The sequence below is a fragment of the Empidonax traillii genome, unplaced genomic scaffold (assembly GCF_003031625.1).
Source record: "Empidonax traillii isolate 1590-97213 ecotype Southwest subspecies unplaced genomic scaffold, ASM303162v1 scaffold1355:size217225, whole genome shotgun sequence".
NCBI classification, from domain to species: domain Eukaryota; kingdom Metazoa; phylum Chordata; class Aves; order Passeriformes; family Tyrannidae; genus Empidonax; species Empidonax traillii.
In genome coordinates, this window is record NW_020956548.1 from 162,423 (window position 1) to 188,269 (window position 25,847).

Sequence of the window (25,847 nt, forward strand, 5' to 3'; positions counted from 1 at the left end):
GCTCTGAGACTCAGATATCACTGTGGAAGCAGATTTTGCTGTCAAGAGTGAGCATCACCTATCTGAACCCATCTTGAATCCTAAAAGGAGATACCAGCACACCACCTGGTTGCCCTGGGGGTCTTGGCTTTTGAGCAGCCAGTTTGCATGCTGGTATCTGTGTACCCTGGTCCAAACCAGGCACCAGTTCTTCCAGCACTGCTGTTCAAATGCTTCCTGTGCAGAGAGGAGGGCAGTCCCACTGTATAGTGGGAAAACAGTGCCAGATCAGGCAGCTCAGCTGCCTGGATGCTCTGTTGATAACATCACCTGCACACTTAAAGAACCCCATATTATGTTTTAGGCTGTTTTTGTTGTCTCTTCCACTGCCTTTCCTACCCACTCGAGTCTTTCAGCAGAAGGAAATGGAGGTCCCAGGGGTGTTGGCAGCTGCTCTTCCCTCTGCCCAGAGCAGTCAGGTGTGCTGGAGGCATTTTTCCCTCCCTGCTTTTTTTTCCCCAAAACTTCATCAAGTAGATGAATTGAGAATTCCCTCACTGATGGACAGGGTGTGTAGTGTGAGAGTCTTCTCCAAAGGGACCCTCTGCAGAAATAACTTATTCCGTGATGCCTGTGGGTTAAGCAGCTCAGTGGCCCAAGTCACTTCATCATTTCACATTAGAGGTCTTCTGGTGATCAGAGAAACCTCCATGTCCAGCTGCTTTTCACATTTCCATAGTCTGCTAATATACAGTCAGATGCTGGCAACATGAGGGCTGGAAAAGCAGGTTCTAAAAAAAAACCCAAACAAGGTTTGAGATGATTTATTTTGTAAAGAATTTACAGAATCCCAGAATCATTTAGGTTGGAAAAGACCCCTGAGATCATCAAGTCAAACTTGTCAACTAGACCAGAGCATTGAGTGCTCTGCTCTTGAACATCCTCCAGGGATGGTGACTCCATCACCTCCCTGGGCAGCCCCTTCCAATGCCTTCAGTGAAGAAATTCCTCCTGGTGTCCAACCTGAACCTTGTAGGAGTTATTCTCCACTTGAAAGTAGAGAGTTATTCTCTATTCACTTACTTGAAAGTATTAATCATAGAATGCAGCAGAAGAACTAAACTAGAAACATGGAAATATTGTGTAAAAGAGTTGTGTAAGAGGTAGAAATTTACAAGTGCCACAGAAGGGGGAAAAAAAAAATCTCTTGGAGGGGGAGAATTGGAAAAACGAGTGACCACCATTTCTGGGCCAACAATTGTCCCAGCCTTCAAAACTTAACTTGTGTATGAATGAGCATCCATGGGTCCCTGCCAGCAGGAAGCCTGGCATGGATGTGCATTCAGGGCCAGGGGAATATTGCTTTGGAGCAGAGCCCAACTCCTGTTACGTACCTGGAAGCCTGAATTACTGCAAACAGAAGGGGATACATTTAATTCGACACCTTGCTTCTCCTCAGGCTGGATTCCACTGTTGCTCTAATGTACAATTTGTGCTAAGCTGAAGGGTTGTGTTCTACTTATTGCTGCCTTTCCTCTGCTGTGCAAGCCCTGGCTGTAGAGATGAAAATTTCACACCTTTTGCCACCTTTCCCTGCCATCCTTTCCTCTGAATCTTCCTGCTCTGCCATCTGCTGTGGGCCTAGCTCATGCTAGCTTTATAAGCCCCTAATTTCTAGTTTTTGTTTGTTTGGTTTAGTTTGGTTTGGGAGTTTTGGTTGTTTTGTGTGGGTTTTTTTGTTTGGGTTTTTTCTTTTTTTTTTTTTTTTTCCAAAGTGGATGCAAACCTTACACAGGAAGATGTATCATCATCATCACAGATGATGGACTCAAACCATGATGGGTGTATGTTCAGTTTCTTAGCATGTGTGATTTAGTTTTGGAGAGGAGAAAAATCCAGGCTAGCTGGGATCAGGAATGCTAATACTTGGATAGGGAAAGCAGCTGCATTTTGTTTGCCCCTCTAATGTATCTTGTGCTTTATTGACAGCTTCTAAATAGTAGGAAGACACGTAGGTGTGCTTTGGCTTCTGCAAATTACATCTTACCAGCAATAACTCCACCACGTTCGTGCAGGTGTGAGAGGTGCTGGGAGCTGCCTTCTGCAGGCTTTGGTGTGTCCTTGAGCTGAGAGAGGTCTTCTGCAGGAGTCAGTCCAGATCACTGATAGCAGCTTTTCCTGCAGTCAATCTTTTTGGAGTAGGAATCCATTGGATATGGCAGTTTTTATCTTTAAAGGCAGCTTTCAGCAGGCTCTCACCTTGAGAATAGCCAATACTGCCCACTTGTTGCTGAAACCCCTCAACAGCCACTTGCTTCTCCTCTTTTTTTTCATTCCCAGGGACCCTGGTGGGGAACAGCTATGATTTTGCCAACTCCTGGGCTTTGCACAGTGAAAACAAGCGCTGCAAGAGGGTGCAGACTCCAAGCAACACCTGCAACATTTCATCTGGTATTGCAGAGAAGGTTGGTGCCGCGAGATTCCAGTCCGGTTTGTCCTCCCCTACCTGCTCTCTGAGCAACCTGGGCTAGTGGAAGGTGTCCCTGCCCATGGCAGAGGATTGAAACAAGATGATCTTTAAGGTCCTTTCCAACCCAAACCATTCCATGGTTCTTTAAACCTGGCTATATATAGCTCTAGAGCAGGACTAGTTCTTGTGACTGGTTGTGGATGCAGGAATTTGGTCTATTCAGGCAAGTTTAACACTTAGAAAATGTCAATATTGCAGCTGAGGCTGGGGATTGGCCTTCAGGGTGAAATCCAGTCTGGGTCAACTGCAACTTATGTGGGTTTTCTATAGATCATGTTAAATGTTGATGCTTTGTGGATAAAGTTTGTTTTCCTGCAAGGTGAATGAAATTATATTCTCTCTCGTGTGAGTTCACACATCTAACGTTGCTTTAATTTATTCCCTGTGCAAGAATAAACCCAGAGCTATTAATAGAAGTCTGGCCAAACAAGTGCCTGCTGAAGAATGTAGGGCTTTTTAATGGTGTGCTTTGTTTGCTTGCTTCAGCTCCAGGAATGTAAATCTTCTCTGTCTCCCAGCCTCCCTCTCTCCCTCCCCGGCAAACAATCAGCTGTTAGGTGAGGAAAACAGCAGCTCAGGTTCAGAGCACTCCTCCCACCCCTGTGACCCCCGTGCTGGGAGGTCTGTGTTTCTCTTTGCTCTCTCTGTCAGCCACCCTGTCCCCCTTCCCAGTCCAACAGGCATCCCTGGAGAGGTGATTTCTGACTTCTCTTGTTGGGAATTGCAGGGACAAGCCAAGGGGGAATGGCTTCAAGCTGACAGAGTAGGTTTATTTTGGGTATTGGGAGGAAGTTCTCCATGAGAGCAGTGAGGCTGTGGTTGCCCAGAGGAACTGTAAATGCCCCATCCCTGGAAGTGTCCCAGGTCAGTTTGGATGGGGCTCTGAGCAACCTGGGACAGTGGAAGATGTCCCTGCCCATGGCAGGGGGATTGGAATGAGATGATCTTTGAGGTCCCTTCCAACCCAAACCCCTCTGATTCTACGCAGTGAAACCAGAAAAGCTCTGTAGCAATTTTATCTTCAAATCCTAAAAGACGCTGGAAATTTTGTGGGTTTGTCTTCACTAATGGCTCTGTGTATCAGCTGAAAATCTCGAATCAGCTCACACATTCTCACTCCACTGTTGTTCAGGGTCCCTCCCTGCCCTCCACCTTTGAACACACATTTACACGTGTGTGTCTACCTGTTGTCTCCCTTGCCTTGTGATCCAGACAGCATTTTTTTAAAGCATTGCAGTTGATTTATGCATTCTTATGTGTTACCTTTGTATTCTAGAGTTCACAACTAATAGAAATGGTGTGTGGAGGGCAGACTTCATTGTATTCACTGTATTATTTCCTTATTTTCTTTCTTATTAGGAAATTATACCTATAAAACCTTAGATGTGAAAATGGCTGAAAGTGAAATTCAAGTAGTTTCTGCTTTTCCCAAGTTCAGTTTTTGCTGTGATTGGTAAGAAACAGCTCATTATCCCATGGAATACTTCCATGTACAATAAAGTGATAGCATTCCTTCCGGAATGACCTGGAGGAACTCTGTGCCTCTCTATACCTTAGGGCTTAAATTAAAGGGAATGAGAGGGAGTGTCTGATTTCTGCTGTTGCTTTTTAGGTCATATCTCTTTAAATGGCATTTGTTAAGCAACAGACAAAGGCAGTCCCTGCAGCAGCAGAAGGCAATGGCACAGAAATGGGAAGAATGTACAGAATTCCACCTCCAGCTCTGTGTGGAGGGACTGGGGAATAAGGAAGGTCAGCAAGTTTGTGGTCACCAAGGGTTGTCAGGGCCAGGAGGCTGCTGATCCATTTAAAGAAACATTTAAAATAGAACTTCTATAGAAGTGGAGGGAGAAGTTTTATGACTTTCACCTGTACTTTGCATACTGCAGTCAGTTCTTCCAGTTGGAATCTTACAGACAGCTTTACCCTAAGCACTGTTTCAGCCTGAGGCTTCGCTCCCTGGTCTGCTGGGACACACTTGTTCCAGTCTCTGACCACCCTCGCGGTGGATTTGTTTTGTTTTGTATCTCCTTGGATTTACTGGTGTTGGAAGAGGCTCTCCAGGGCAGTGGTCACAGCCCCAAGGCTGCCAGAGCTCGGGGAGCATTTGGACAAGGCTCTCTCAGGCACATGGTGGGATTGTTGGGATGTCCTGTGCAGGGCCAGGAGCTGGACTGGAATGCTCCTTGTGGGGCCCTTCCAACTCAGGCTATTCTATGATTATGATATTTTGGCTTCTGTCCATTAATTCATCACAATAGTTGAGATGTGTCTAAAGGACAAGAAAATTCCACCTCTAATTTCTTCTATAAAGGCACTGAAAAATCTGAAGAAATTTGAATGCCAAAGAAAACCTTTACATGGGGGAGAAAAAAAGGACTTTTTGTTGCTCTTTAACACCTATCACTTGTCTCCTTGACAATCAACTCGAGCTCAACCTTTAGCTATGCTGTCCAAGACCAAAGAAAACTATAGGAAAAGAAAAACGGTTTAATTTTTCGTGTATATGTAATCTGCTTTATTTTTTTTTAAGTTGCTTTCACATCTTAAAATTTACTGATGCGTTACAACCGTGCTCATAAAAATTGTTTCTACTGGTTTTCCTTTTAATGGAATACAACAGTTGTATTAACTTTTTAACAAGTTCCTTGTTAAGAAATTTTATTAGCCCAGCCCCTACATGGGCTTGTTGCAGGTACTGGTTTTCTGGTGCACTTGATGCTGTCTGGATCAAGGCTTTGATCCAGGAGCTGCTGTGCTGCTCATCCTCTGAATGGCTGAGCTCACTTTTGGTTTTATCAGTCTCATCTCGAAGCACTGCTTTAATAGCTTTTTTGGCTGCCTCTGTTGTTGTTACTTCCACCCTCAGGGCACTTTTTCAGCTTTCTTGTTCTTCTGTGTAGTCTCAGAGCAGCACCAGCCACCATTTATGTAGTTCCTGCTCCCTCCCTTCTATTTTTTTTTCTTATTCAGCATGGTGGCTGCTACCTGACCATCAGAATTATTCCAGTGGTTTTCTGAAGGCCCACCACGTTTAGCTCTCAGTTAGCATTGTTTTAAATTCCCTGAGACCGTTCTCAGGAAGCTCAAAACCTCTGTGCTGTTCACTGAGCCCTTTGCTAAACTCGGAATGGACTAGGCATTTCTGGTTGGTTTGTTATCCTAAGCAAGAAATTCTGTCTTGGTTCAGACATGTACGAGCTTGAGCTGATCACCTGAACAAAGCGCCCTTTAGCAAAATAAGTGTTTTCTACTCAGCAGTTTTCCTCTACAGGTATAATTTCCCATACAGCTGCCACTCAGAGAAGATCTCTAAATTTCTGCTGACTGCTCAGCTCTGTGGGATTTTTCATCTCCCAAAAATGAGAAAGCAAGTTATGCTTCAACTCTCTGTGCCAGGGCTGTATCAGGAAATAATTTTCCCACTTACCTAAACTCAGTGCCATCCTTTCAGAAAATTACATTGAGGACCTCAGAGTTATTGAATGTGATATAATGTGCACGTAAGAATCTATTTAGGAGCCTCCCATGGAAAACTGAGTCAAACGTTAAGTTTTCCTTAGTTTTTTTTTATTTGTTTGTTTGTTTGTTTTCATGTATAGCTAAGTTTCCTCTTAGGTTGCTGCTGTCTGTAAAGAGAGGTGTTGATATCCTCTCCCCCCCTCACTCTTGCTGTCAACATGCTGATTTAACTCACCAGAAGAGCAGAAAAAATTCCTTTTCTTCCCTGAGTTATTTTTCTGCTGTTTATCTGATCCAGCAGGAGCAACAGGCAGGTGTGGCCAGAAGTGGGAAACAAATTTCATTCCTGGGATTTCAGGCTCAATCTTTCACTCTAAAGCTTACTCTGTTCCCTCGTTATTCAAATGATGACCTGGTAATTTTTCTTCCTCCATGCCTCAGTCCTAGGCTCCTCTTTTCCTGGGAAACCAGACACCATCTGGTTCTTTGCTGGGTGGGAAGGATGTCCTGAGATTAGCTCAGCTGGTTAAAGTGTGTTGCCAATAAAGCCAAGGTTGTGGGTTTGGTCCGTTCACTTAAGAGTTGGACTTGGTGATCCTTGTGGGTCCCTTCCAACTCAGAACATTCTGTGAGCTCTGTGATGGAAGGAAGTCGAATTCTTCCATCCATTTGCTGGCTGACTGACATGTTTCTGTGTGAAAACCCCCTCATGTGACACCCTCTTCTGTAATAATCAGTGTATTAATGTACCTCTGTGTATATGTGGATGCAGTGAAGGAATGTGTATTAATCATTCTTACTTCTTGGCTATGATGTAATTAACTGCATGGTGGTGTTAAATAATAGCTGTGATTTTTTTTTTTTTTTTAACCTTTGCTCCTCAATTCTCGTGCAGGGCATCATGGAAGCCTGCCAGCTGCTGAGGACATCCTCCACCTTCTCCCGGTGCCACCACCGGGTGGATCCAGAGCCCTATATCGGTGTTTGTGAGAGGGACATCTGTGCCTGCAGCCACGAGGACTGTCACTGCCCGGCATTCCTGGAATACGCCAGGAGCTGCGCCCACCAAGGAGTCCTTCTGGATGGCTGGCCCCAAGAGAGCTCGTGCAGTAAGCTGGCAGGATTACTCCTGGTCTCTTTATCCTAAACAAGGTCGTGCCTGTCTTGCAGATTTCTAAAAGCAGTCAGTGCTTTTTTTTAGGTTCAGGCATGGCGGGTTAAAATCTGAATTTAATTAATTTAATACAAGCATAAAACCTGAAGGGCTCTTTCAGCTCTCCGTCACCCGCCTTTGTTCTAGAAGTTTTTATCCCTGAGGCAGGGCTGTTTGAATCCTCTGTGAGGAAGATCCTGAGCTGTTACATGTGCCACCCTGATATACAAATTCTGTGAAGACTTATTTGGTGCATGAAGGTGCAGACTGGGATGTTTAGGAGCTGTTTCACAGATGATTCAAATGTGTGACATCATTCAACAGGCACCTGTAAGTCAGCATCCTGGTGAAAGGCTCCCTAACCTTTTTTTTTTTTCCATCAAAGCAGTTGTTTCACCTTTTATTTGCTTCAACCAATTACACTGAAATCGGGATGTTGCCTTTTCTAAGCCAGTTTTTGTCTAGGTTAGGGATCCTGATTGCATCTTGAACTGCTGCCTTTATTAGCCCAGCTTTGCTGACGTCAGAGGTCCTGATTGCATCTCTGCCGAGGTTTTCCAACAGGGAAGTGCACAGACTGGCTGGGAATAGAGGGAAGGTCATGTTTGCACTTGCTCTGATACACACATATGCCCCCACTGGAGAACTCTGGTTTAATACAAGCATAAAAAAAAAAATTAAAAAATTAAAAAGCGCCATTCTCTACTATCATGTTCTCAGACATTTTTCTCATAGCTCTTCATTACACAAAACCCTCAATTTTCTCAGAATGTTTATGTAAATTGATTCCATGGAATAGTTGACTCATCTGTATGGACAACACTTCCTGCTCTGGTAAAGGCATTCTGCTGCTGGTCACCACTGTGCCTTCAGATGATGGGCAGGGCAGGAAGATACTGCCAACCACTTGTTGGAGGGATTGTACAGCAGGGAGAGAGATTGCACACAAGGGAGAGCCTGAGTTCTAGCAGTAATTGGTTACCTTTGCACTGGGACATAAAAGGGATCTGGTGAAGGCTCAAATCCTGGCTCAGGGTGTGATCCAGAGAACCCATTTTTGCTGGGGCTGTTTGTGAGTCTGACTAAAGCCACAGGTGAAATGAACTTTGATCCCAGGAGCTCTAGAGCTCATTTCTAACCCTTGATTTGACAAACCATGGGGTTTTTTTTTTAAGGAGTCAGGAAAAAGAGAAGTGGCCTGCTGCCACATCAGGAGCTTAGTTTTCCATCCCCCTTCATCTGTGCTGTGATGCTGCCTCAGGAGGTGATGCAGATGTTTCGTTGGGCACACTGTGTGAGTGTGAGCTGGCACACGAGCCCAGGGCGCCAAGGGCGAGAGAACTCCTCCATTCCCCTCCCACCTCCTTCAATGGAGGATTTGATGGCAAAGGGCAGGCTCTGATCTCCTCATCCCACTCCATGCCCACGCAGTGTTGGAGGGTGTGGAATGCCTGTGCATGGAAATGAAGGAATGGCCATAGTGTGTGCTTGTCTAATGGCCTGCCAGCAGGGAAGGTGCCGTGGCAGGGGGGGTTACCCTGTGCTGGCAGCTCTCTGGAAGAAGGAGTCTTACCAAAGAGTATAATTTCACAAACTGCATAGCTTAAAGGTACAGAACACCCTGTCTGTCCAAATGACTTTAATATTATTGCAAAACTTCTCCCCATTGTTTCGTCATTGTTAATGCATTTGGGCGTAGCTATTAAGACTCAGTTTATTAGAAAACAAATTAATCTCTGTGTATCTGCTACACTACTTGACATATGATGGTACTGCAGCAAACTGAAAGTCAAATGTTTCCCAAAGGTCCTGCTTCTGAAAAAGAAATCAATCATTGGAGAGGATGTGACCTTTTTGGTGTTCCTGTGGTTCAGCTTTTGATAATTAGGAGATTTATTTATTTAAGATTTATTAAGGAATTTGCATTTCTAGTTTCTTTTCTTTTCTTTTCTTTTTTTTTTTCAGGGCCAAGATGTCCAGTTGGCATGGTGTATAAGGAATGTGTATCCCCATGTACCAAAACCTGCCAGAGCCTGAATATCAATGAAGTGTGTCATGGACAATGTGTTGATGGCTGCAGCTGCCCTGGTAATTTTTTTACTGGGTTATTTACAGAGAAACATTTGGCAGTCATGCTACCTATTTTATTAGAAGAAGGAGAGCTGTGTCTTCCCTTAAATTTTCTTAAATCAGAAACACTTCTTTCTTTCTGGGCCCAAGCCCCAGAATAAACCAGTTTCTGTAATGCCTGTATGCTCACTCCATGAAAGGGCCATTTTTCAGGCCCAGCTAAAAAGTAAATGTTTTTGTGAAAATCAGTACCAACTGCTGCTTTAGGATTGCCTTTATTTCCTGGATCCTTGATGTATTCCTTCTGAATTGCTTTGGTTAGAGGCATACAGTTCGAGGAAGAAACAACAGAACACATACCAGAAGAATTTATTGCAAAAAAACCCAGTCAATATAATTGACAGAGCTCACAATATAATTTCAAAAGTCGTTGTGATTTCAGATGAACAATTTCACTTATCACTGAACCTTTCATACAGGAGATGAGATTGGATTAAAGGGGGCAGCTCAACCACTGCACTCTTCCTCTTTGCTTATCTTCCCTCTAGTTCTCCAAGTGTAAAAAGGATCTGTTCAGAAAATATTTTGTTTGTTTGTTTGTTTTTGTTTGTTTTTTTTTTTTTTTCTTTTCCTCCCTTAAATGCTCCACAGTTCCTCTAATTGCTGTAAATGGAATTACTATTGCCAGGAAAAAAAGGCAGGCCTTCTGTTTTCTTGTGCTCTCTGGAGAGCCACCCATCTCTTAAATGCTCAGATCTTCTCTTGAATATCCCTCCCTGGAAGGATTCTCCTCAACAGCCAAGATCTTTCCAGGCAGCTCTATGGGAAGAATGGGAGAAAGGGCACTTACCTGTGTCTCTCTGTCTGTGGTGGCTGCTACTACCAGGGAAAAGAGCCAAAGTCTCTGCAGGCTGTTGGAAAGAGTCCTTCGAGGAGAAGGGAGAGAGGTTTTCAAGAAATCAAATGTTTTGCTACAGCAGCTCTTTTAAGAATGGAGGAATATCAACTCTCTCTCAATGTAGGGATTGCAGAGGAAGAAACTTTTCCTTTCTTCTGTTTCTAGCCTATAGTGCTACCTTAGACAAGTCCTGTAACTCTTTTGTACCTCCACTTATCCTTGTAAGATGAAATACTCTCTATATAGAGTAGGTAGTTGCAGTTGTGTCATATGGAAACCTCAAGGGAAGTTGGCCCTTTTGCTTCTGCTGAAGTCGAGAAGAGATTCCACAGCTCCTCATGATGATGTTTCTTCCTCTCAGACCTCTCTGTTAGATTTACATGCTATCCAAATCTGTTTCTTCATTCCCTGCATTCCCTCACCCTTTGGTCCTCTTATGTCTAATCCAAAACCTGTCTGGATTTTGTTGCTGTCTGTGACTAAGGATGGGTAACAACGCACATGAAGTCTTGCCAAAGTGTGTGAAGAACTAGAAAATCTAATTGTTTTTACATTTCTGTCCCTGTGTGTGTGTGTGTGGTACATGTATCTGATGCTACCTGACCTACCCAGAGGGGCTGCTCCTTGATGGTGAACACTGCATCGAGAGCTCTGAGTGCTCCTGCATCCACTCTGGAAAACATTATCCTCCTGGCTTCACCATCTCCCAGGACTGCAACTCATGGTAAACCCTGCCTTGCTCTGGTGTGGCTGCTGTAGATAAGTCACTGCACACTTGTTACTGTCACTGGTTACTGCTTTGGATGATCTTTCTAGAAATCTCTCTACTTTGTTAAAATTTCCTTTTATTGGCAAAGGACTTGCCTCTCTTGTTGGAATTGCCAGCCCCTTCCAAGAAGTGAGCTGTTCACAAAGGCAAAATCAGCTCTGCTTTTGAAGGGATATTTGATCTGATAAAACAATGTGGAGGTCACACTCCTTCAAACAGCAGAGAACTACCTGTTTCCTGTGGATAAGCCAGGTTCCCATGTCTGGTTAGTGTCAGCAGTGGTGTCTTTGTTTTGACTTCCTACATTTATTTAACCTCTAAGCCCCACATCTTTCCAAGAGGGGTTAGCCTAAGGCATGTCCTTGGAACTTGTCACAAAACTAATGAGTCTTCCTAGTATGGCCCACGATTTTTCCTCAACTCAGGACTGCCAACCTGAAGGGGAAGGCTAGCAGCCTAAAGAAAGGAAGGGGGATGACTAATGTATTCCTGATCTGGTTTTGTTTGAAGTGTAGACACAAATGTGGAAGGAGCTCAGACAGCTCTGCCCTCACAAGTTTCCAGTTAGAGTACAGAAGGAGGACCCAGTGAAACCCATGACATGCAGAAGAAAAGTGGTCTGTGCATCACCCTTGTTAATCAATCAGAATGTTTTCATTACCTGCACCAAGTGCCACAGAACATGAACCACAACGTTAGCATTTTGTCTTTTTCCCTGGAGCTCTCTGGAGCTTGACCACATTGTTCCAACTTAGTGCTCTTGGGAGATAGATGAGTGCTGCCTGACAGACTATTTTTTTTATTGCTTCCTGTTATTCCAAGTTGATGCTGCTGTGGAGAACATCATCCCATTGACTCTGCATTTATCCTTAATACACTGACTCCCCACAAATGGGTTTGGAGTCTTCAGCAGAACTGACTGACTCGGAAATCCCTCTCTGGTGATGAATTTGTGAGGATGTGACAGGAGTAGCATTGCCAGGGCCCAGCACCGCAAGAGAGAGGGCTGAGGACTGGAGAGGGTCTTGTGGAGGGCACTGGAGGTGATCACAGTAGGGGAGTTTGATGTGAGGGGAAGCAAAGGGGAATAGATTTGTGTCAAGACTAATAAGGGGACTGTCTAAAGACAGGCTGTGAAGAAGACTGGGCCAAGCTCTTCTCAGAGGCAAATAACAGAAGAGCATGAAGCCATGGACACAAGTTCCAGTAGAGGGAATTCTGTTCTGACACAAGGAAAAATTCTTCCCCTGAGAGGGTGCTGCAGTGGGACCTCATCTTGGATATTTCTAAACTCAAGGTCCTCAGCCACCTGATCTACCTTGGACATTGCCTTTTTTTGAGCTGGGGGATTGCAGTATATGGGTTTTCTAAAGGTCCCCTCAAACTTTTTTTACCTCTGTGATTTTCTGTTGTATTATTGATGGACATACCCTGAGAGCTGCATTGAAAACTCATTCCAATCAGTGGAATATAGCTGAATGTACATAATCAGCACAGAGCTTTGGCAGGGAACGTCAGAAGTTCCTGAGTTTTGCAACCGTTTCCATTCATATCCCCAGCAGTTGCTGTCAAACGATGGTAAGAAGGGATGAATACATTAAGAAATGAGGTTGTGGGAGATGGAGAGGATATTGGGGACTGATCTAATTTCCTTGGAACAGGGGCCTATGTCGCAGGAGTTTTGGGGAAACTTGCAACAGAAGATTTGAATTCACATGCTCTTATCTAACTTGTTTTCCAGCATCTGCCGACGTGGCACCTGGCTCTGCAGCAACGGGGAATGCCCAGGTATGTGGGTTTTAATCTTTTCAGGTTTTGACAACTAAGCCTTGCCTACATCCCTCCCATTTATATATTTTTTCCCCCACACAAAAGATGAATCTCTCTTTGTTCTTGCTTGCTTGCTCCCGTGCATCCAGGTGGGATCACACTTGTAGGTTCCTCTCGTGAGACAAGTCAGACATTGTGCTGCATGGTTTATGTGCAGCAGTGAAAAATCCTGTTTGGTGAGGGGAATGGTCCCTTTTTTATTTACTTATTTACCAAGATAAAAGGGTCTGTGTATTCAGAGGACTGGCTTTCAGGTAGAAGAACATTACTGGGTTTCTTTGACCAGGTACAATTCTTAAATTGATTGTTTTATGGGACAGTTGGAAGTACTGAGAATGGATTGCATCACTCAATAACCCCAGGACTTGAGCCCCAAAGGTCATGCTGTGGGTGAAGGAGCTACAGCCCCAGGGAGAAGGTGGCTGCCCTGCCTTGCATGGGTGGTGACAGGCTGGAGAGGCAGCTCTGCAGGTGCTCTTGCTCCTTTTCCTCCTCTTCCAGCTCCCAAACTCATGGGTACCGATGGCTGCTGTCCCACATTTTTGTCTGCATGGAGAATGTGGCTCTTCATGTCGTGCATTGGCCAGCATATCATTTCCTCCTGCTGGTCCTGTGGCTCATCCCCTGCTGTGGTTCCTGCACCGGGTTTGGCCACAGAAAGACCTGGCTGACCTGAAACAGCATCTGACCCTTTGTGGGCAGAAGTCTGTAGGGAGACAGCACAACTCCTTAAATTCATTATTCTCCTTAAGGATGGAGTGGAAGGGATGAGGAGGGACTGGGGTTATGGCTGGACAGGAGAAGAGCAGATAAGACTGTGCAATACTCACAAATTAGGAAAATCACAACAGTCTTAAAATGCTCAGTAAAAAAGCCTGTCTTTCTATAAACATTAATCTTGCCTGACCCATCAATGTTCCATTTCCTTCTGCTTTAGACCAAAAGAGCACTTGCCCCCACGTGTCAGCAGTTAAAAAAGGGGCATGGTGGTCTCTGCAAATGCTCAAACCAGAGATGATGTTTTTAGGGAGCTTGAGGTGTTGATTGCTGTACATTACCTACAAACAACAGCAAACCGTGCTGAGACAGTATGGGAGGGCAGCAGAATCTCCCAAAGCAGCCAGATTTATACTGTTCCCGTGCTTTTTGTCCCTATTTGCAGCAATATTGCAGCATGTTTTTGTTGTTGGCTGGTTACCACAAATATTTATAAAACTGTGCGTCCACAAAGTTTACGTACTTACATAAACTCTAGGTAGTTACATTATTATTTTTAACGAAAAAAAAAGGAGGAAAGATGGTTATGATGCTGTGGGAATGAATTGCCCAGTTTGGCCCCAGCAAGTTTGATGATAAAACTGGGTCCCCAGATGGAGGGAGGGCAGTGGCAGAGCCAACCAGCAGAAGCTGGCTGGCACTAGCAAGAAGCTCTCAAGCTGATATGATAATTGAAATCATTATGAAGGCAGTAGGTTTCAGGGAATTTCCTGGGATGCATTACACCAAATGGAGCAGATAGAGGGACCCATAAGGAGAGGCTTTGCCACAGAAAGGAAATTTCCCTTCCAGGAGCAATGCCAAAGGGCTGGGACTTGTCTTGGCTGGCAGTTCCCCAGCTCTGTGTGCTGCAAACCTGTCCTGCTGGTTTCTAGTTGCAGGGAATGCCCTGGAAATCAATCTGTAATTTGGTGGGTTAGGCCTGGTTTAGTATCTTCCAGCTCTTAATTCTGATAAGGCATTTTGACTTTAATGTTAGAATAACTTACTGGCATTCAAGACAACCCAACAAAGGAATCACCACTTTTTGGGGGCTGTGTTCAAGGAGCCTCTTGTGAAGAAGCCTTTCAGACACTTTTCCCTTCATAAAGCCATACTGCAATCCTCTAAAAACACCAGCAAAGAGACAGAGAGGGGGCTCACAGTTTGCCAAGACACAACTGTGACACACAGTCTGAGAGTGAGGCACCTCTGCAGAAGAGCACAACAAGTCTTGCTAACAGTTTTGACTTTCAACTCTGTAAAGACACCTGCGCTCTGCAGCCAGCTCCATGGATGCAGGTGTGCCCCAGTGGGTTAAGTAAAATTGGATTTAAAGTGTGTCATGCCAAGGCGTTGCAAGCTCCTGTGCAGGGATAGAAGAGGCAACATGTCCAATTGTATGCAGTGTATGACTAATGCTGGATAATCCTGAGTGTCTTTCCCAGCTTTGCCAGCCTTAGGCATTAGTACTTCCACTCTCTGTGCCTCAGTTTCCCCATTGTGTGAGGAAGGTAACGCAGCTCCTGCATCACAGAGCGTGAGTTGCTGTTTAAAATGGTTCATTGCCACCAGCACCTATCTCAGGTACCAGGTACCTAATCTGCCAAGAGCTTATGACCACGAGGTGACTGTGATGAATTTCCAGGGCGTTTTTCACCGATGTCCTCACGATCATCCACTTGAAACGCTCTGCAGGCTTTTCCAAAGGCACAAATTCCAACTCCTGAGCGTGATTTACACCGTGTTCCCCAGCTGTTGTTGGTGCCTCTGTTACTACTGGTGATGCTTCACAGGAATAAACAGTGAGATAAGCATCTTGCTGGTGCTTTCTGGTCTACAGGGAGCTTGGGTCTTGTACAACCCGTTCCACCAGTCTACTCTTCCCCCTCAGTGGCTTGTGGGGGCCAGGCAGGATTTTGCTCCCTGCTGGCACAGGGGCTGATTAATGGCTCTTTGCCTTTTCCAGGAGAATGCTCTGTCACCGGCCAGTCCCACTTCAAAAGCTTTGACAACAAGTATTTCACCTTCAGCGGGATTTGCCAGTACTTATTTGCCAAGGATTGCGTGGAAAATTCCTTCTCCGTGGTCATTGAGACGGTGCAGGTAACAGCAGCCTTGGCTGGAGCCTCTGTGCATCCTCCTGGGAGAGCGTGATAGGAACTGCAGATGCACAGGCCAACAGGAGCAATTTTCCTGTGAAATAATTAGTTTAAATAGCAGCCTTTCTCCTTTCAGTTAATAAGTGTTTTGCTTCTCCTCACTGCCAATCCCAGGAGCCTGCTTGGAGGTGGAGAGGTTTGGACAATGGGCCCTCACCACCTCTTTGCCAGCTGAGCAAACAAACCCAGGCGAGGGTTCACCCCTTGGAAAGCACCCTTGCCAGCTGGGGAATGCCCGTGGGGAAAGGACATTTCCCTGGATACCAAAGGGAGTGCATTGGCAGAGCAGTGCCTCGAGATGCTTCCCATTTAGTCAGATTGTCTGGTGATTTTTTTTTTTTTTGATAGCCAGTCAGCAGCTCCTGACTTTCTTTGCTGTCTCCCCTGATGGATGTGTGAGAGGCAGCTGGAGGCAAGGAGTGTAGGGAGGGATGGAGATCCTGGTTTGGTGTCATAGGAAGATTAACGTGGCCGTGAAATTAATTGACCATGGGGAACAGGTGAAAGGCAGAGATTGAAAAGGGCACTGAAGGAAGAAAGGAGATGGGGATGGAGGAACTGAAGGCAGGGAGAGGTGTGATGGAGTCAGGAGACTGACAGGAGAGAAGGGGAGTATCAGCCTGTCTTGCAGCAACCGAGAAGTCCCAGACTTTGGAGAAATGGGCTGTGATGGTTCCATGCACCACTGACATCTGCGCTGTGTGTTAGTAAGCTCTGATGGTGCAGCTCTGAGATCGTCTGTGCTTGGGAACCTGCAGAACAGGTTTCCACTGAAACTCCCCTTTCGAAACCAGGGAGGAGAGCTGGGGCCCTGCAATCCTGTGTAACCCACAGCCAGGAAAATAAATACCACACAAGGCTTGGGTGGTGTGAACTGCCTAGCTGTTTCCCAGGCTGATGGGCTGTGTGGGTCAGTGCAGTGACATTCCCCTCCCCAGGGTATCTCCATCCCTTCCTGCCCCTTCCACAGCTGGGGGAGGGTTTGCCATTGGCCTGGGCTGCTCCCTGGGGTCTGGTGCAGCACCCACAGATTGCTTTCCAGGCTCTGAGACGGGAAGCTCCCTGGTGTGTGATTAGTGGGATAATGGAGGGGAGGCTGCCAGCCCTGGTGTTTGTGGGATGCAGAAACTAGATCCATAAAAGCACTGTGACACCCAACACCTCCGAAATTAGATGCTGAAATGCCTTTTGGAGGCCTGGGGCTGAGTCACCAATACAGTGACAGCTTGAGGCAGATTCTCCTTTCTCTGCAGTGTGCAGATGATCCCGATGCCGTGTGCACCCGCTCAGCTTCTGTCCGGATCCGGGATATGGACAACAGCATCATCAAAATGAAACACGGTGGAGGAGTTTCACTCAATGGGCAAGACATTCAGGTCCCTTTGCTACAAGGTGTGTTCTCGTGGGCTGACTCTGGCCAGCCACTGAAAGGGTCCTACTTACTAGTGTTTCCTTTTGTGCCCAGGTCAATCAAAAAGAGTTTTCAACACCAAATTCTCATGTGCAGGCGCTGTCATTTCAGCTTGTCTCTGTGCAGCCAACACATCTTGACTCAGCTCCTCTAAAATCAGGAGAACTAAACTGTTCTGCATTTGTCAGACTTGTGAAAGCCACTGTCAGTCTGGTTTTTTTTTTTTTTTTTGAAACTATTACTCTTTATCCAGAAGCTTGAAATTATGGAATCACAGAATGGTTTGGGTTGGAAGGGACCTTAAAGCCCATCCAGTTCCAACCCTCTGCCATGAGCAGGGACACCTTCCACTAGCCCAGGTTGCTCCAAGCCCTGTGCAACCTGACCTTGAACACTCTCGGGGATGGGGCAGCCACAGCTTCTCTGGGCAACCTGTGCCAGGGCCTGCCCACCCTCGCAGGGAAGAATTTTTTCACAATACCCAATCTAAACCTGTTCTCTGTCAGTTTGAAGCCATTCCCCCTTTGTCCTGTCGCTACATCTTGCAAAATGTCACAGTTAGTGACTGAGGTTTGGCAAAATGCTCCATGTGTCCTCTCCTAGGGCCTCTCAGTGCCCTGAAGCAGAGCCTGTGGGCAGGTTCACGCAGATGCCAAGGGCTGAGCGGGCACAAAGCTCGGGACAGGTGATGTGGGCACTGCAGACACCCCTGGCTTTGGCAGGATTGTGTGCCCCCTGCTCTGCTGGCCCTTCCAGCGCGGCACAGCAGCCCCAGGCATCACATCCTGCCCTAAATGACTGACACGCTCCGGGGTTGTGTTCAGGTGCCCTCCGTATCCAGCGCGTGGTGAGGACTGCAGTTCGCCTTTCCTACGGGGAGCACCTGCAGATCGACTGGGATGGCCGTGGGGAACTCCTGGTGAAGGTACTCTTTCTTTCTCCCTTCCTGTCTGTTTTATTTCTGCCTGTTCACCCCTCCTCTCCTCCCACCCAAACGTGCACAAAGATTTTCTTGTCCGAAGAGAGAACTTGCTTCGTGTTGCATGTTAGAAATTCCTTTCTCTTCTGCTACCCCCGGAGTGATACACGGGTCCTTTTGTATTCCAGAAACAAACATTTGATCCTACAGCAACTTTTGGTAGCTTTTTTTTTTTCTCCTCTCTTTTCTTTTTAAAATTTTTTTTCCTTTTTTTTTTTTTTTGCATTGACAGCCATTATTAACCTTGAATAGTTTTGAGATTTGTTCAGCAGATACCCTCTGAACTGGATTTTTTTGCTTTTATTATTTGCTTTGGCTGTCCTGTCCGAAACAATGGATGTGAATGACTTAAAACAAGGGAAGAAAGTGTCTCCACGGACACAGTTACTCACAATTTCCAGGAAGAAGGAATTAGCTTGTCGATGGGTTGCGTGCTCCTTCTGCCGTGAGGAATGTTTGAAGTCAGGCTTGATTAACAATTAGGCTTTGTCAGTGCTGCAGACCACAGCAGAGTGTAGAGGTACCCAAGCCAGGTTTAAAAGGAATGAGCTGTGTAAGGGAAGCTGTGACCACAGCCCCTGCTGCCTTTGAACCCTCCTTTTAAAAGGGGATCTGCAACTGGACCCTGTTGTGGGGTGGTTCTGCTCACTGAGGGGAGTTTTGCCAAGAAAGTCAGTTTTCCTGGGATTTTCTGCCGAGCAGTGAAGGCTGCCCTCTCTGAACCATGGCCTTGCTTTTGCAATTCTCCTTGTCTGCTCTGAAATCTGGCTTCAATGTCACAGCTGGCACAGGGTGAAGGTTCCTGAAAGCTGGTTCACAGTTGAGTTCAAGAGTTGAAAAGACAACAGATAAGGAAGGTCTAGAATAACTTTGGAAAGCACCTGTGGTTTTGTGGTGGTTTTTTTATTTTTTATGTAACCTGTATTTCTGTTCTCCAAGGGAGTTCTTTCTGGGGCTTAGAATGATTCACTTCAGTCCCTTGGCACATCTCAGAAGTTTTGACTTTCCTCAGTATTCAAAGTGTTTTTCTGCCTGGTCAGAGGCCTGTATTGCCGGGCAATTTTTTTTCTCTCCCTTAAAACAAATCTAATTTTCTGCTCCAGGTCCTCTGCCCATAAAAGTGGTGTAAGTTTCTCCAATCATCTGTTCCTTCCCTTGCTGGGTATCCAAAGCATCTCTTTAAATGCCTTTTGAGAGTTGATTTAAGCTGGATTTGTAGACTGACCCATTGCCAAGTATTTCTGACAATTGGGGGAAGTGATACACTTCCATTACCTTGGCCAGACTTCTGGCAAAAATTCCTGCTGTGTTCCTCGAGAAGACTCACCTCTCTGTGACTGCTTGGTATTTGTGATTTGAGCTTCCCCTCTGAAATACACCAGAACTGGGATTTCCATGAGTCATTGTTCCATCCTCAGAGTATATGAAAGAGCAGCTTCCTTGGCTGTTGGAGCAGTGAGGATTCATATACTCTAATAATTCATGGTTGTTCCTTTCGATGCTCCATATTTTTACTCCCTGACCACCTTGTTTGAAGGGTTAGGTAGTGCTGGGGTATATTTTTGAGGATGTTTTTTATCTTTAATTACGCATTAAAACCCTGAGTCAGCTCCTGAGTAGTTGGTAATACTTGTCACGTACCAGAGCTTCACTTCTCATACAAACTGACAGTTCCCTACTAAAATAACCTGTTGGTGCCTTTGTGTTGCAGATGTTGCTGTAGGAGGTTTCTCCCTGTTTACTTCCAGGTTTAGGGTCACATTTCAGCTGCCCCTGGATTTGCAGCAGGAATAAGGCAGAGTGAGAAGTGCATCTGCTCTGTGGGTCGTTAGCAATGCTGCTTTTACTGTGCCAGAAGTTCCTCTGGGCAGGAGGAAGTTCTAATGGAAAGTGGCTTTAGGGGTAGTAGTTTTTATCCTGATTTTCCCCTCAATAATGTTGAGGGAAACATCTCCTCCAATATCGCCTCTGTTTTGGGACAAAACAGCCTCTTTAAATTTCCTCCACCTTCAGATTTTCCTTTTAAAGTGGGAAATGATTTCAGGTGCAGTATCTCTTCCCAAATTGCCCTTGGAAGTGTCATCATTTCACTGCGTTAAAAATATGCAGCCCCCAGTGTTGCCCTGCTCATTTATATGCATGCAGTGGGAAAACAGGGAAAGACTGAACTGGGCTGATGATCAAGGCTCAAAAATAGGCTATTTTTCTCTTAGTCACCTCCAGTTACCACCTGAAATTATAACTGTACTGTGCAAAAATTGTCCTGCTGCTACTAATAGTAGCATTTTTGCTACAAGTTTAAAAATGTAGTGGAATGACGTCGTGTCTGTAGTATTTTAATGAGTATTAAAGATAATTTTCTTGATTATTGAATGGTTAATTCTTTAAAAAGTCTTGCTGTACAGTGATAACCAGGCTAATGTTGTGTTCCTCAGCTGTCTCCAGTCTATTCTGAAAGGATGTGTGGCCTGTGTGGCAATTACAATGGAGACCAAGGGGATGATTTTCTTTCACCTTCTGGCATGGTGGAATCTCTTCTGGAAGACTTTGGAAACTCCTGGAAGCTAAACGCAGAGTGCCAAGACTTGATAAAACAAGACAGTGACCCCTGCAACCTCAATCCTCGTTTAGGTACTGAAATCCATCCCGAGTGAAAATGAGCTGCAAAGTGTGATCTTTCAATTTACATAAAAAAACCCCAAACCAAAACAACAAAAAAAACCCCACCCACAAACTAAAAAATTAAAATAAATTAAAGAACAAGAGAAGAAGCTACAATAAAAATTGAAAATAAGTAAAAGAAAATAAGGAGAGAAGAATCTAATGGTGCTTTCATTGCCAGCAGGCTGGCTGTAATATGTGTGTAAAAAAAAACTTTGCAAGCAACAAGAAAAACCAGCTCCCAGAGGCTTGGATCAGTGCAGGAAAATGTAATATTTTGTGAAAATTGAAAACAAAAGTCAGTAATGTGGAATCATGCTGCTGATCAGTTTGGGCCACAGCTGGAGTTAGACCATGACAGCCACAGCACCCCTGTGCCACTGAAACTCCTCTTGCAGGTGTCAGCAATACCATGTTTATCCTCTGGATGGAGAAAACACCTTCTCGTGGTCCCTCTGTGCTTAGAGCTTAAACACTTTCCTCGATTCATTGTCTCCCTCATTTTACTGCATCCCAACAGACAGCCTTCCTTTTTCCCTCCACACTGCTTGGCTCTCCTGCTTGGACAGTGGGGAGAAATTCTCAGAGCAATTTTCTTGCCCCAGGTATTCCAGCAACCTCGGATTCCTGGGAGAAGCAAGCACAGAAAAAAAATTCTGGCTGTAGGTCAGAGCAGGCACTGGTGATTTGTGAGTGTAGTGCAGCCCAGAGGGTTTAATTTTGCAAATATAAAAAGCAGCAGAAAGCAAAGGCCCTGTAAAAGGAAGCACAGCAGCAGCAACAGTGATAACAGAATATAAAGGCATTGCTTTTTCTTGATTTGTTTTACCAGTGTAACATTATTCTTTCAGTAGAGCTCATGACATATGAGCTATGATGTTATCTGTGCCTGCTTGATCCTATTTTATTATCCTTCTGTGCTTTTCTTGAAAGCCACCGATTGATTCAGTGCAAACATGTAATTTTTTTTTTTCCCCTCTTTTTAGCCAGATATGCTGAGGACTCCTGCTCGATCCTGCTCTCTCCTGCATTTGAACCCTGTCACCACGAGGTCAGTCCTGCTCCCTACGTGCAGAACTGCCGCTTTGACGTCTGCTCCTGCTCCAGTGGCAAGGATTGCCTGTGCTCTGCTGTCGCCAGTTATGCAGCAGCCTGTGCCAGGAAGGGCATCCTGGTCCAGTGGAGAGAACCTGACTTCTGCTGTAAGTGAAATGCTGCCACGCCCGCTTACATTCCTTGTCTGGAAGGAGTTTTTCTGGCGATGTTGGCTGGGAATTGTAGAATGAGGTGTGATTCCTGCAAGGTGCCGAGTATTTCTTATGGCATGATGGGAGAGTCTGTCTTTCCTCCACACTAGCAGAGGAGCAGCAAAAGCTGTTCCCAGAAACTGCTCCCAGACTGGGGCAGAGAAGCAGTCAGCTGCCACACCTCTGCACAGCTTTTGACTGGTTTCCATTTTCAGCTGTATTTAAGCTTTAGGTCTTCACCTGGGAACTTCCTGACTATCCCAGGGTAGGAATCTCCAGGTGATTTGCAGTAATCCATGAACTGCCTTCTTTTGAGGCCCGTGCTTCCCATGTCCTGACCCCATCAGTGTCTCCTGATGTAGCTGACTGTGAGGGTTTGGAGAAAGCACCAAGGCAGGTACTTGGTCGAGACAGATTTATATCAAAAGGGAATTCTGGCAGTCTGGTGGTACCACCCTTGTCATAGCAGGGCTAACTTACTGTAGGTAGCCTGAGATCATGTCCAGATGAGTTTTGAGTATCTCCAAGGATGGAGATCCCACAAACTCCCTGACATGTCTCTTGTCTAGTGTAAGATCAGCAGCCAAACTGCTAAGAGGCTGGAGCAGAAGAATCCAACGCCTTTTATTCATTTCTTTTTCTGTTAGGTCAATGTGGTAGGAAAAAATCCACTGCAGTGCAATTTTGATGGAGCATGGACACTCACTTCCCCATAAATATTTGTGAAGTGGATGTTTTTCCATTTTCCTGAGCGACTTTGTTATTAAGGAAAGAAGACAATTGAAAATTTTGGGGAAAAGTATGTGTGCTTGGCAGCTCTCCACATCTGCTCTGCTGCTTCTTTCCAAACAGAGGGTGGGAAGAACATTTATAAACTGAGTGTGTAGAAACTGGAAAAGAGTGAAAAACAGGAGGGGTGGTCACTGGCCTTCAACCTGGTAGGGTCTGTACAAGTAAGGTCAGTAACCACAGCTCCTGGAGGGTGGAGAGTATTTACTGCAAATGAGAACAAACCAGTTCGTGTTTAAGTGCTGCGTGGTTTCATAATATTTTACCTAATTTATGTAAATGCTCAGATAGTGGCAGACTAATGTAATAAAAGTCCTTTTAAAACTCTGCAGGTCTGGAGGCCAAAAGAAATGGGGCAGTGATAATGCACCATTGTTCTTTCTGTAATTGAGCAAGTCAATTTTCACAATTAATCTTTAATGGCGCAGAGCTGCTCCTTCCTTTCTGGGCATTACAGAGCGCTTTGTGCTCTTTACACAGTGATGATTTCCCTGATTGCAGATCCATCAACCCCCATTAAATGATCCTGATGCCCAAGACATCTCCTGCCACATGAAGGAGAGCAATCCCTCTTTTAATGGTCTCAAGAAGTGAATGTGCAGGTTGTGTAATTTGTGCTGATGGCCCGTTGCACTGAATGTGTGCCCCACTCCTGCCTTGGTCCACAGAGATTTGGATTCTTGGGAAGCAACCTGACAGAACCAGTCTGCTTGATTTGAAGTAGAGGAGTGTCAGGGGGGGAAAGTCTGGTGGCTGGATTTAACACCACAAAAAATATCAAACCACACTGGACCCAGCACTGAGCCCTGGGGAACACCACTTGGCATGTATGCATGTATTATTGTTCTTGGGCAAAGGGGATGCAGTCAACAGGTCCCTTGATCTTCAGTTTTCAGGATCCATTGATAAGCCCACTGTTCTCCTGGAAGTGGGAGTGTTGAGGCAGTTCTTGTCTTTGCATGGCTTCTGTAAAAGGATTTGTATAAGATAAATCCAAGAGTGATGGAGTTGGGAATTCAGGACATGCTCTGAACAGCCTTTGGTGGTGGCTACAACATCACGTGGTGGAGGAGCTGTGTTAAATCTAGTCCTGACAGGGTGCACCTTCACCCACAACCTCTGACCTGGGGGTGATAATATTTTCACCTTTTGTTACCCAAGAAGCTGGTCAGCGTTTATGCCTCTTTCACTCGGGGTTGAAAACCTGCCCACAAAAGCTTTATGAGCTGTCTGACAGTGTGTTCCCACTGTTTCTTGTGTTATTCCTGGGATAGGCTGTGCCTCAGAGCACGGCTCTGAGCTCTTTAGTTTTGATAACAGGCATCTGCAAAGGCTGGATGCACCTCGCCTTTTCCTCTCATTTTCCTGGCAATAATGGGATTTTTTTTTTTTAATGGCAGTGTGTTACACAGTGTACAGACAACAGTTCCCTCCCAGGTCAGCTGTCTCGCCTTTTTGCTGTTAAAACCAGATATTGCTGGGAGGTGATGGAGCAGTGGAGTGGGACATGGACTGTGAGCATGGCATTGGGTTGCGCAGCTGGAAAAAGAGGGGATGTTTTAAAAATCCTGAGAGGTGCATGAGCAGGGAAATCATAAAATCATGGAATGGTTTGGGTTGGAAGGTGCCTTAAGGATCACCTCTTTCCAACCCTTCTGCAGTGGGCAGGGACACCTTCCACCAGCCCAGGTTGCTCAGAGCCCCATCCAACCTGGCCTGGGACACTGCCAGGGATGGGGCAGCCACAGCTTCTCTGGGCAACCTGTGCCAGGGCCTCACCACCCTCAAATGGAAGGATTTCTCCCTGATATCTAATCTAAACTTGCCCTCTTTCAATTGGAAGCCATTCACCCAAATGAGTTACAAATTTGAGCTAAGAAGGGGATCCACTGTGATGTTGTCCCTGTGGACAGGGAGTGTCACCACCGACTAGAAAGTAGGGCAGGATGTTGGGCTCAGTTATCCTGTCTGGTAAACTGATGTACCTGCCTGAAATCTGTCAAAGCAGTTCCTTTTTTCCAGAGGTTCATGTGTAGCAAATAAAAAAGTTTTGGCTGAGGCCTCATGGTTGTTCCTTCTTGGACTTGCCTTCAGTGATGAAAGTTATTTTTAAAATGGTCCTCAACCCTAGGCTGTGCCTGTTCAGTATTTGATTTACTGCAAAGATTGTTTATGTAAATTAGAAGTACTTTTCTGGGAGTTTCTGCCAAAGACTCCTGTTGCTGTGATCGAACCTCTTATCTACTTAGTTCTGAGTTAGGAAGCATTTACTCTGCCTCCTGTGTGGATGAGCACACTTAGATTTCTTGGGCTGTGTTTTGAAAAGCATATTAAACAGTTTGGGCACGAGACACAAACTTGGGAGATCTTTGCTCCAGAGGAGCCTTCAAGCCACCTTAGATTCCTCTGGGCTGGATCCCTAAATTAGGGAATTGTGTTCCTGTCTCTGGGAATGCAGGAGCCTCAGCAGAAGCTGGGGAGATGTTGGTGCCTCTGTGTGTGTGTATTCAGCAGGCAGAAGTAATTCTTCATTTCAGAAGGATTTTGTGAGGCATTTGTTGGCGTGAAGTCCTTGCTTTGTTGGCCCAGCTGACACCTGGGGGAGGCTGCAGATCTGTAGCCTGTTATTGTTTTCCTGCCACTGCTGTTGCAGCTCCCAGGGCTGTGTGCTCACAGAAGAGAGGGTAGGGATTATCACATCCTTCTGCAGGTAGAAAGAGGGGAAGAGCTTTCAGTGTAACCCTTTGATCTTGGTTTTAGCGAGGTAAAAACGTGCCAGCCTTTACTTGCAGCTGCTTCTCCCTGCTCTGCTGAACATCCTTCTTCATCACCTTACAAATCTGACTGTTTGCTGTGGAAGGTTGCTATAAACGACAGGGTTTGTAAATCCTGGTTATCAGGAGGCCTGTTCAATTAGAGCCCTCGAAAATACTAATTTATTTTCTTCTCCTCTGCAATGTGTTGTTGCAGCTGCCACCTAGTGCTGATGCTGATGTGTGCAGAGGTGAACGCCTCAAAATCAGCCCTCTGGAAGTGAAAGTTATACAGAAAAGCCAGAGTGGCTCCAAAGTCCATAATTAGTCTCCATAAAGATGAATTCATAATCAAAAATCGTTAGTACCCAAGTTTTACCTCCATGAATGCTAAATTA

General features: G+C 45.4%; 1 protein-coding gene across 1 annotated transcript in view; it reads left to right on the top strand.

Moving 5' to 3' along the window:
* Window positions 1–25,847, top strand: part of VWF (von Willebrand factor) — a gene marked incomplete at its 3' end in the record, with an annotated part of 63,101 nt that overhangs the window by 8,302 nt on the left and 28,952 nt on the right. Inside the window, exons 6-15 of the mRNA XM_027906770.1 lie at window positions 2,320–2,444; window positions 6,867–7,080; window positions 9,090–9,212; window positions 10,705–10,816; window positions 12,603–12,649; window positions 15,417–15,553; window positions 16,863–17,001; window positions 17,845–17,945; window positions 20,435–20,630; window positions 21,647–21,862. Of these exons, the coding sequence (XP_027762571.1) occupies window positions 2,320–2,444; window positions 6,867–7,080; window positions 9,090–9,212; window positions 10,705–10,816; window positions 12,603–12,649; window positions 15,417–15,553; window positions 16,863–17,001; window positions 17,845–17,945; window positions 20,435–20,630; window positions 21,647–21,862 (1,410 nt within the window). The remainder of the gene's footprint in view (window positions 1–2,319; window positions 2,445–6,866; window positions 7,081–9,089; window positions 9,213–10,704; window positions 10,817–12,602; window positions 12,650–15,416; window positions 15,554–16,862; window positions 17,002–17,844; window positions 17,946–20,434; window positions 20,631–21,646; window positions 21,863–25,847) is intronic.